Source organism: Falco rusticolus, chromosome 5 (genome assembly GCF_015220075.1).
Source record: "Falco rusticolus isolate bFalRus1 chromosome 5, bFalRus1.pri, whole genome shotgun sequence".
NCBI classification, from domain to species: Eukaryota; Metazoa; Chordata; class Aves; order Falconiformes; family Falconidae; genus Falco; species Falco rusticolus.
The window spans coordinates 32,469,715-32,481,945 of record NC_051191.1 but is presented as its reverse complement, the minus strand read 5'-3'; the positions used below and the strand labels follow the sequence as shown (position 1 = coordinate 32,481,945).

Sequence of the window (12,231 nt, the reverse complement as noted above, 5' to 3'; positions counted from 1 at the left end):
AGACACCAATATTCAATTCAGAAAAAAGACATCTGAACCATGAGGCTACCAGTTGTGTCAGTAGTTTACAGTGGCAAGTGTCTTTCACCAAATAATCTTCTGTTCTCTGGTGTTCCCCAGTCGAGGGCAGCTGAGCTGAGGAGTAATTCCGGAGGCACGCCTGAGCGTGGTTATGAAGGAGCACCAAGGCTCAGCGCCCCGTTGACAACTGTACTTTGCTGCACCTCCTCGCTTGCCAACACTCCTGCTCAGCCCCTCCCACCCAGAGCAAACAGCCTTGCTCACTGCTCAGGTTTCAACAGTTTTCACCTCAGCCCTTATGAAATTGTCGCAGTTCAGGTTCAAGTCGGCCAGCTCTGCAAAGATGGTCAGGGAGAAAAAGAACTTGCTCGAGAAGTTTCACAGTAATGAGCCCTGCGGTGTCTGTCAAACCCAGCACCATGCTTGCATAAGGCTATAACCCACACAGAAAGGAGCACATGCAATTTACCCAATCCACAAATACTGGGTGGAGCAGCATTTCAGACATTGCAAGTTCTAATAAACACACAATGACTTGCAGAGAGGAATGTGGCAGAGTATGCATTACAGCAAGAAAGCAGGAGGTCAAGACAATAGATTCAGGAAACTAACCACATACAGCAGAACTTAAAACATTTCACAAGAAATTCAGACTGGTAACATAAACTAAACCCAGCATATTTAGGGGTCAAATTGCTTCCTTGATTACTGTGACAAAAACTTCACTCACATCCCGTTGAAGACAAGCATCACTAAAGCTATTCTGAGTAAGTCACAAATTTTGCTGAACTGGGGCTTCACTCCTGTGAGGTACACATCCCACCACAGAACTTAAAAGTGACCCTATGTCACTGGGGTCAGGTCCCTGCAGCAGTACAACAGATACTAATCCAGAATGACCTAAAGAACAACCCGTCCACATAGCTCCTATACACTGCCGATTACAACATACTGCCTCTATCAAAAGACAAGGTAAGACAAACTAAAACACCTCCCCCAAGAACACAACAAGAGAGACCAAGACTCTCCAAGTGCAAGGGCTTGCAAGGTTTTAGACAGAATTCCCACACAGCAGGAGAAAGCAAAACATTTTTCTAAGTCTGCAGAGAACGTGCCTGACTTCAGAAGTAATATCCACTGTTAACATAGAAGCATTCGCTGTTAATATGGAAGCATTAAAAAATAAACTTGTCTGCGAGCCTCAACAAGCCCTCCAGCAGTTTCTTCTCTAGTGCTAAGACAGTAAGACAGACTTAAGGAAAGATGAAGTGAGGTAAAAAAGCATCACATGCTTCATAATAATTTGCTGTCACTGTGTCAAGATGTTAAATTATTTACCCATTCTTCAGATCCTCTAGTCAGAGGACAGATACAGTGGAAGGGAACAGGAGACTGCATGAAGTTACTTCCATGACTAAGTCTGTCTAGACGTAGACAGCAAAATCAAAGTAAACATGAGAAGAAACCCAGAAATCATTATCAAAGATATATATAATCCCAGGTACCCAGGAAACAGCTTGATTTGGAACCAAACAGATCAGCAAGATATCACCATCTGCAAGCCAAATACCATTATCAAAAAGAAACATTAACACAGTGAAAAGTGCTAGTTGAAAGAAAAGCAGGAGGTGGCAATTAAACAGTGATCAGTATTCTACCAATGGAGTTACAGCCTCCCCTGTGCTCAATGCATGCATCTGCTACAACCAGAGCATGCAGGATTTCCCTCCCTCTCTCTCCACCACAGTGCTTCTCTTCTGTGGCTTCTGCCTTGTGCATTCACATGTATGAGCCGGCTCTCATGACCTCCTGGCAAAAACCTGGCCAAAGCACTGAATCCAAGTGCCCATCTCAGGAAAAGCTGCTAATACCTTGAAAAGGCTTTGAGTTCACTGACACAGGGATGTATCTTTCCTTCCACTGGACTCAGTAATCTGTCTTGCCCTGAGAGCTGGTAAAAGGAGGTGTGTACTACATTTCCAGAGCTTCTTGCATGCTGACTGACCACCAGCGAGCCAGAACAGGGATGATGAGTCAGGAGCTCCAGACATTTCTTACTGTCTGGTCAAACAAAACATGCCATCGCTGCTGCTGCCAACTGAGCCAAACACCTGAAACAAAATTTTTTTCAAAGCTGCAAGCTTTACAAGTGTACAACAAACCACCTTGAACTTGTTAGCTGCCCCGGGTACACAGTAATGTCCAAGTCGTGTATATTATTGGTCATTACAGCTCCAAAGGCATCTCCCTTCAGTGGGTAATAAGTGTCCTCCAGGACCTACTGCTTGAAAGCATGTATTTTTCACTCCACCTTCACTCACGTGCAAAAATAAATTTGCTATTTTCTCCCCAAATGCAGTGTCCTATGGATTAAAATCCTAGCATGTCCTTTAGATGTTTACTCTGAAACAGACTTCAGTACAAGCTCAGCACAGCCAAAAATGCCTTTACTCTCCCCCAAAATCAGGTTCACTTCCTCCTTTCTATTCATTGTGATCATCATCAGACCTATAATTCTGCTTCCACTGTCAACCCACCTCCCTCCACCTAAGCCACTTCTGTTGCTCAGTCCTGTGACACAGAACACATGTTCATCATATTGCAAACTGAGTTAACAACTACTACTCCTCTACTGGCAAGGAGAGGCAGATCCAGTTTCTTAGCTCACACACCCTCTGGGCACACACTTTCACTGCTTACCCTTATATGACTTAAAAAGAAAAAAGTAAGAAGCTGTTAATTTAGCTCAAAGATTTACATCATTGTAAAATATCTCCTCAATCTTCACCATGCTAACATGTTTTTCCCAGATACTACTCACATTTTCACCCCATATGCATCTCATCAATGCCTTGCATAAAGACAGGAAAAATACAGACAAGTCAGCCATTTTCAAACATCCTATTACAGAATTTTTAATAATACTATCTTAACTAGATTTCTATCTTTACTGCAAGTACAGCTTATTATTATTCAAGCATCTATGCTGTTTTCATAAAGTTTGAAATATTTTTTAACTTACAAATGCCTGTTAAAACATATCAGGCACTTTCTCAGGAGACTTCAGATTTTTTTGTAAGTTTCAAGGGATCATTATTTCTATATTAATCTATTTTATCAAACAAATAAAGCAGTATCCCAATGTAAGTCTGAGTTAACAAGATTTACAAGAATCCAATTTACCAGGGATAATTTGTATAACAACATAAACAGCTTACATCAGCAAGCAGAGTTCTGCTTTACAGCTTTACCACTTTTGAAAATACAAAGTCTTGTATTCAGTATTTTTCATGTTCATTTTTTAACTGTAATAAACTAGTTTTGTCAGTGATTCCTTTTGGTCACACTTAAACTTTTATCAAGCTTATTTTGGGGTTTTTACTTTTTTTAACCTATTTTAGTGCTTTCCTCATTTACAATGGAAACATTTATAAATGTTAATAACATTTTCAACCATAGAAACGCAAACGCACAAAATGAGCTAAATTAACATTGTGTCAGCTGCTAGAACTGGAAGATGTTTAAGCAGTACTAATATCTATATGCACTACACTTACAAAAACGAGGCCTTGGTGAGCTGGCAAGGCCATGCTAGCTCACTAGAGCCTAAAACCCACACCATTTCACAAACATAAACAAAGCTTTAAAGCTAAAGCTAACTCCCCAAACCCATCAAAGTTTCCATCAAAAGGCTACTAATTATTTAGGTCCAATTTTGACAATTCTAAATAAAATACTTAGCAAAAAAACCACAGTAAGATCATTCAGTACGTTCAAGGCATGGAGAACTAGGAAGATTTCACTACCTAGCATATAACTCAAGAAAAACAATGATCTGAACATAAAACATATTGGAAGGCAACATTCACATATAAGATATGGCATTGACAAGTTAGAGACAGGACTAACTTGGCAAGTATTATGAAAGGACAATTAAGAACAAAGACTTCAAAAGTATATAATTGAAGACTATGCGAGGGAAAACAAAAACTTCAGAAAGTTTGATCTTGCAGATTCTTGCCAGATCTTTATTACTGTTTTACCATTTCCCACCTTGGTTTGAGAAGCAAAGTAATCCATGTGAGTGAGCCATTGAGTGAAACAGTCTAGAAGCTGCTTTCTTAAACATATACAATGAAAAGTGAGGGAAATCAGTAAAAGTTTTCAAGATCAACCCAGTGTGGAGCTGCTCAAGGCCACTTTCACCAGCAGTTTCTCAGTTATGACGCTGAGAAGCTCCATAATCGGAAAGCTTTCCTTTGTGTAGTTGAGCTTGGAGCTCCTATGACAAGCTGTATTGCTGGTTTTCTACAAATGGTGGTACCACACAGAATGTAAACAGTTGTCTAGTTAAGCTAACTTAGTGCTTTTATTAAATCCTTCCTTGCATGCTGTGAATGCAAAAAGCTGTTTCCTAAGGTTTGTTTTGATGTCTCTTAAAACTCAACATATCGGAGTGTGTCAGTTTTTGCTAGATAGAAGTTGGATTTTGGTATTCTCCACCTTGAAGGCACTGATGTTTCCAGGCTCAATAAATTTGTTTTATAGAAAAAATTGCAATTGCAGCATAATCAGGACTATCTTACTCTGACACTCTAGTTAACCACTTGTGGATTTAATTTATTTCTGCTTGCCCACGAATTAAAATTAGAAACCCATCTCAGGACCAATGCTATATATATGACTGAGTCAGCCATTCACCACTAAAACTGAACTTTCTACATAAACTGGTTGACATGACATAAGCATAATCCCCACCATCAATTTTTAAAATACATTTCTGTCAAACAACTTCACTGAAGCTTTCTATGGAAGCAAGTCTGATCTCCACAGCTGTAAGTGCCAGTCTGTAGCCTCAAAGGTAAGCTAGTCTTCAGCCTCAGAACAAAGGACAGCATATATTCAAGGATCTTGAAAATATTACGTCAACTAAGAAGCTGCAATTTTTTCATGCAAAGATTATACAGAACAATGATAGTGTAAATAGTGTTTTGCGGAATGATCACTAGGCAATGCTGCCAGATAAAACTGTACTCTTTGTTTGTAACAGATCAGCGTTGGACTCCGAAAAAGAGACCCCAATCTCTGGCTCAAATGACATAGCAAGTTCCATCTCACAAAAGTGATGAGAATGAGGGAGGAGGGAGTCATGTCTCTCAAACGAAGAAACCAGAAGCTTTCTGAAATCCAGAGATAGAGTTGCATAAATGAAAACTCAGTATTTATACACAGGGGCACTTAAAATCATGAAATGTATACGGCTTACAACTTCACATTGACACGTTACATGGTTCCCTTTGTCCCAAATAGGAAGCCAATGGCCCAAACTAACATTAAATGTCGACCTCCACTCCCTCATATTAAGACTCACATACTTTTAATCATATTTTTAATACTTGTCATTAGGATATTACTTAAAACACCCACAAAACCCCAAATTAAGTTATTCCAGTAGATTTTCCAAGTGATGGGCACTGAGCATGCCTCTCCCTGGCCTGCTGCTGGCCAGCCAAAGAATCTGGCACATGTGGTAGTGTTTCCCCAGTAACAATGAAGTTAGTACTAGCTGCTCTGCAAACTGCCCCTTCACAGGTTTTGTTTCATTCCAACTCATTTATTTTTAACCACAAGCTCTATTCAAAACTGGCTTTGCCACACAGGTTCTTTTATTCAGGCAGCAGGGAACCTAACTTAGGTAATGGTGGCCAAATAGCACCGAACAACATCCAACTGTCCAGTGACAAAAGCTAAGCACCCATGTCACAGCTCCTCTCTATACATATTTAATCAGTTCTTTGTAGATTGTATCATACATTTTTCTGTTTCAATTCTCTTTTATCCTGTGCCTAGCATGCTTTTGAGTTGTTTGTTTACATTACCATCTCCTAAGGATGCACTCAGGTGCCAGCGACTACTAGGATCCCCATTCAGTACATAGTACATGCTTTTAAATCCTGTATGTAAACATTTCCTGTATTTCTGCATAGTCTCATCCTACAACACCCCAGGTATATTGTAAAGGTCTTTTCAGATACAATAATCAGCTTCAAGTACTCCATCACTTTAAACTGTTCTACTTCACATTTTTCAGGCTTGCACGGCATCTCTTTTTCCCTAAGTAATAAGCTCACGTTTTCATCTGCACCGTAATTTTCCCATAGGAACAACTACGACAGAATAATCACCCAACTTCTAAATGTGGGTCAGCTCCCTCCATAAAAATCAAACCTACATCTCCCAAATGGCATATAGGCTAGTAGTAATTAAAGGCTTATGAAGCCTAGCCCCATACCATGCCTTTTCACTACTTTTCATTTGTTTAATGAAACTACAGACTCATTTCCAGTAGTACTCCTGGAAGATTAAGTCAGTGATGACTGATGCTAAAAAAGGCACAGATACATTTAACCAGCTTAAAATCACTTATATAAGCCCTAAAATAATCAGAGGAAAAGATCAGGAGGTAGAACAATATTTGCAAGGAGTCTGACGTAGCACGATCAAGTCTTGGTACTTTTCAAGCCCCTTTTAATGATTTTTCCTATGAGTGAAAAGCCCTTAAAAAAAGCACAACAGGCTGACTAAATTAGTGGGAACAGTAACACTAAAAGGAAGAATTTACTAGAATATTCAAATACAATTATGTAACTACTACATTTGTCTAGTAAGTGATACAACACAGTACATAGAGAGAATAACCAAAAATTTCTTTAAATATAATAAAACAAGTTATACAAGTACTTTCTACAGAACATACTTGCAGACTAAGCACAACGCAACCCAGAGAACATCAAGCTGTTCCAGAGAGATAACAGCAGCTTTTAGAAAATACCCAAGCTAGCTGTGCATAGCATTGAAAATTCTACCTAAGAATTTTTAAAATACACTAAAAGACTACCAGGTTCAACATGGTAACAACTATCTTTGGTTTCCAAGTTTTTTATTTTCATCTAAACAGTACTGAAGGGAAAACAGGACAATGATTCCATTGAGTCCTGAAAACAGGACATTCCTGAGACACTGTCTTTATTACTCTGATGGACTAACATCATTACTCTGAAAAAATCAAGCTGTGGGAGTTAGGGAAGGTCATACCACCAAAAAAATATAAAAAAAAATCAAATCTCAGGAACACTACTCATGGCAAGAACTAAAGGAAGCATAGATAACTAGCATGGCTGCCGTGAGTAAAACTGAGAGAGAGAATATTAATTTTAAAAGTCTGAAGCTTTCACTAAGGACTCCACACACCGTAACAAACATGTCTAATGATATCCTAGGCAATAAGAAAACACAAGCAGTTTCAAAAGCAAAGAAGCACAAGGAGAACTACTATTGCTTGGGTTTTGTTTTTTTGAACAGGCTATCAACACATCAGAGCTACTGATGAGATTTACTTTGCATCCAATCATTTCACATGGATCCACTGAGAGTTTTTTTTTCAAGAGGTTCAGCACAGCAAAGGGACTGTTTGAAAGCTAGCAGAAAGTAGAGCTGAGATGTTTTTTTCCACTTTTCCTAAAGGTAAAAATCCTTCAGTAGTAGTAATTGTTAAAAGATCTTTACACAAAGGTTCCAGGCTTAGGTGGTGTATCGTAACACTTCTGCAGAAAGACACAACTTAAGTATCTGTGACATTAATGTGTTCATTGGTTACAGGATTACGCACAGATAATGATTTACCATCACATGGACTGTTCTCCCACAAATCATAGCATGCTTTAATATACTAGCGCACCACCAAATGCATTTTTCTCTTTCAGATTAACGCATAAGGATACAAAGAATTACATATAATATTTCAATACACTTTCTTCCTTATCTCTTTATTGTGAAAGGCCGTGTTTTTGAACCAACATTTGGAACAGATAATTAACGTCAACATTTAAGTTCTTTAAAAATAAATTTAAGTTCTGTAAAAAATAGCTTTGTCTTACCATGGCTATGGGCAGCTCCTGGGCTGATAGACGGTTGGAGTAACTCTTTGGTTGGAGTAAAATAGGCTTCTTTCCCCTGGTGCTGGCTCATTTTTCCTGGAGTTAAAAGCTGTGATTCATCACTGTTTGTTACCACTGCTGAAATACAAAATGGATGCTCATTCAATGATGTTACGTGCTTGTGCACAGATTTCTATTAACAATTTCACTGCTATTTATGAAACTGGTATTCAAATGCTGTCTTGCAAAATTTTTCATCCTTGAAAAAGAGGATTTCAAATCAGAGATTTGCTTTGGACGGGATAGCAGAAAGAAGTCAACAAGACTGGTCTAAGACATAAGGCAGAAAATGAAGACAAAAACTAGGAGTTAGGAAAGGCTGCTGCTGAATACAGATACAACACTGAGCTGTTACTTAACTTCTGAAATCCTGCTTTCTTCACCACTTTTGTGATAGTTCTTGGTTTAACTAGCCACAACACAGTCAACCCAGGAAATGGCTTGCCAGATCAAGCTGTGCCATCATCCCAGAAATCTAAGATCTTCATCTTTGGAATGGTTGTACATCACAAGAAACAAGTCTTATTAATAAAAATCGCATATACGCTCTGTCAAGGCAAAGGCTTAAAGCAGAAGAGTTAACTTTTCTTGAACCGTATCAGCCTGAATCAGTTGTATGACATCTTCTAGCTATTTATAAGATCACCTGGCCAGCCAACCCATTTATGGAGTCTGTACATTTCCGTAAGCTGTACAAAACAAACCTGTACCTTTTTTCCATGGTGGAAGAACAGCTGACTGTGTGGAAGTAGATACACTGACAAAAGGAGATCACAGAGGGAAACAATAGATGCTTACTGAAGAAGATCCTGCTTACAAGATTGGAACTTACAATGCTGCTCACTTTAAGAGTTCCCAAGCTTTCCCCAAACAGTTTTAAAGGTTCAGCAGAAGGTCTAGACAAAAAACAAGTGTCATTTTCTGGATGGACTCTGCAAAGTAGAGAGGCCATCTTCTTAGCTTTATCACTACTATTATTACATTAGTGGAAACATTTTTTCAGCAAAGCCTAGAATGAACACAAGGCATTACAGGGTTGGGGGGAGGGTGCTTAAGTGTGTCCAGAGAAGGGCAATGGAGCTGGTGAAGGCTCTATAGAGCAAGTCCTACAAGGCACAGGTCAGAGAGCTGGGGTTGTTTAGCCTGGAGAAAAGGCGGCTCAGGGGAGATCTTATCGCTCTCTACAGCTGCCTGACAGGAGGCTGTAGCCAAGTGGGGGTCAGTCTCTTTTCCCAAGTAACAAGTGGTAGGACAAGAAAAAGTAGCCTCAAGCTGCCCCAAAGGAGGTTTAGAATGGATATTAGGAAAAAATTTCTTCACCAAAAGGGTTGTCAAGCGCTGGAACAGGCTACCCAGGGAAGTGCTCAAGTCACCATTCCTGTAGGGATTTAAAAGACATTTAGATGTGGCACTTGGGGGCATGGTTTAGTGGTGGACTTGGCATAGGTTTATGGTTGGACTCTGTGATCTTACAGGTGTTTTCCAACGAAGGAATGCAAGGATGCCAGGATACCCACCTGTACTATTATTCTCATCAGACAAACCATCTGAAGTTCTGCTCCAGACAAGCTATACTCTACACAGATGTCTGCTCAGGAAAAATATGTGAGAAGATGGACAAGGGAGGTAAAAAGCTCATTTCAACAGTTCAGAGTCCAAGTCTGTCAGTGCCAGAAGGTCAATACTTCTAAGTAGCGACTGACCTTCTTCTTGTAGTACCACAAACCTAGTTTTTTGTTGTCCTACAGCTACAAGTAAAGGCAAAGGGGGGAGCAGGGCAGTTGCTGAATTCTTGAAAAGGGAACGTACCACAAGAAGTCCAGTATCTGAGATGGAAAATAAAATAGGGAGTAGAAGAGAGCTGCCTCACAGGTTCACACAAAACAGGTCTCTGCAAGGGCAGTGAGCTGTACTTGTCTTAAAAGTGTTTAAGGTACACCGAGGTACCACTAACTTCCAATCACTAGCCAAAAGCTGCTCTCAAAGAGCCACTGGCCACTTAGCTTCATGGGGACAGGATCTCCCAGCCCGCCGTGTTCTGCGGGTGCCCCTGGCCAGTCCCCTGACACTGCAGCGGGCAGTGCTCCAGCTCGTTGCATGGGGTCCTTGCCTGCTATGTTGAGCACCTGCTCTGCAGCAGGAGCTTCACTAGCAACCCTTTCTCAAGTGACTTGTGCAGAAGGCTTGTTTCTGAGTCAGCAGCATGCAGCAGCACTGCTAACTTTTTTTAAAGCTTTAAGCTTTGTGAATTCCAAAGGTTTCTTCAAGCTGTCAAGACACAATCATTTCTCATGTAGTACCTAACAGTAATTTGGAGCGTAAGCAAGCTCTGCATACAAGTTTTACCAAAGCATGAACCGAATTCAGTGATGTTAACTCAGTAATACCCACAGGGTTACAAGCTACAAGGTCACTATTAAATTCATGCTCCTTTGTTAGTCTGCAAACTCAATTTAGGTCCTGCAAAGACTGCCAGCACTGTCAGAAAGGCTCCCTTCCTGCAAAATACAGTATGTAACACCTGACATAGAATATCTTCTGGTAAGCACTTTGTGTCCCTGGGGATTCAGGGTGGACTTTTGAGAAATTCAATCTATAAAGCTGAAAGATAATTAGCAGGAGAGTTTTAAAATCTCCTTTTGATATAAAGCATTATAAAGGTTAAGAACACAAATGTCTATCTACACTGTAGCAGCCACTAACAAGATGTCCCCCTCCTTCCAAAATGCCTCATCCTGATGCTCAGACATTTACTTTAGGGTAAGAGGGAAGACAAGGCAAGCTAGAACATACCCACTGCTTTGAGCAGGGTATAGTGATTAAGAGGCTTTCATCTTTTTCCTATAAAAGGCTAGTGACCTGATTTTTATAGGTGCCTGTCTAATCATAACTGTAAAATCCGCATGACTTCATGCAATTAGCGATCTCTGTAAAGATATGCTTTAAGCACCTAAAACCTTGAAAGACAAGAGATGGAAACAAAGCAAGCAATTATAAGGGAAAGAAAGGAGTACTTGGAAAGGAGAGAGGAAAGGGAAAAGTTATGCTAATAACAAACCTGAGTTTTCAAAATGCCATTAAATCAAACACCTACCAGTCAAAAGCAGATTTTTTTAAGAGAGTATATTTAATTAGTACATATTAATAGATAATTCAGCAATTTGTAGAGGCTCCTTTGCTGCTGTTTATAGCTTCTGATGGATTGATTATATAAACGCTATAAAAATGCCTGGTACATACTTAAGTCATCCAGTTACTGACAATGTTTGATGGTCCTATAGTTAATTTTGAAGTAATCTGAAGCACAGAATGATTTTATCCTGGAATTTCAATACATTCACAGAATAAAACCAACGGTGATATTGAAAGAGGGTCATTTACTCTAGTGACCTTGCTCACTTGTGAAAGGAAAGTTAGCATGAATGAATAAATGATGTTTCTAGTTAAATATATTTTCTTATTTGTCCAAAATACCAAAACAAAACTTACAGGTTTGGACTCATGTGTCCCCATGTACCTGCAGTGAAATCTTGGCAAACCAATCAAAAGCTCTAGGTCTCAAAAAACACACTCAGTTTCTGACTGAGCTTCAAAGTGCTCACAATTTTTAGTGAGTTTTGGTGAGGACAACCAAAACATGATTATATTTTTACTTTTATTTTTTAGATGTTCCTGAGCAACTCCTCACCTAAGGAAATGATCAGGGGGCTGGAACATGTCTCTTGTGAAGAAGGGTGAGAGAGCTGGGGCTGTTCAGCCTAGAAAAGAGAAGGCTCCAAGGAGACCTTACTGCAGTCTTTCAGTTACACAATGAGGGCTTATAAGAAAGAAAAAGGTTTTTACCAGAGCCTCTAGCAACCGGACAATGGGCAATAGTTTCAGACTGGAAAAGGACAGACTGAGATTAGACATAGGAAAGAAATTTTTACCATGAGGGTGGTGAGGCACTGGCACAGGTTGCACAGAGCAGCTGTGGATGCCCCATCCCTGGAGGTGTTCCAGGCCAGGCTGGATGGGGCTTTGAGCAACCTAGTCTAGTGGAAGGTGTTCCTCCCTGCAGCAGGGGGAGTTGACTAGAGGATCTTTAAGGTTCCTTTTCAACCCAAAATATTCTATGATTCTAGTACTTCTTCGGTTTCACATGCCATGTCTTCAACTTGCAAGATGGATTTGTCAGGCATATGCTCAACATGCCTGACAACATAAATAGCAT

General features: G+C 39.9%; 1 protein-coding gene across 7 annotated transcripts in view; it reads right to left on the bottom strand.

Moving 5' to 3' along the window:
* The window catches only part of OSBPL8 (oxysterol binding protein like 8), a 93,465-nt gene that overhangs the window by 43,333 nt on the left and 37,901 nt on the right, over positions 1–12,231 (bottom strand). For 3 of the 7 annotated variants that reach the window (XM_037390102.1, XM_037390107.1, XM_037390109.1), the window contains one exon: positions 7,959–8,096. In XM_037390102.1, the coding sequence (XP_037245999.1) occupies positions 7,959–8,096 (138 nt within the window). Of the gene's footprint in view, positions 1–49; positions 238–7,958; positions 8,097–12,231 lie in introns of those variants that run through there. The other 4 variants (XM_037390103.1, XM_037390106.1, XM_037390105.1 and 1 more) reach the window with 3 other exon arrangements.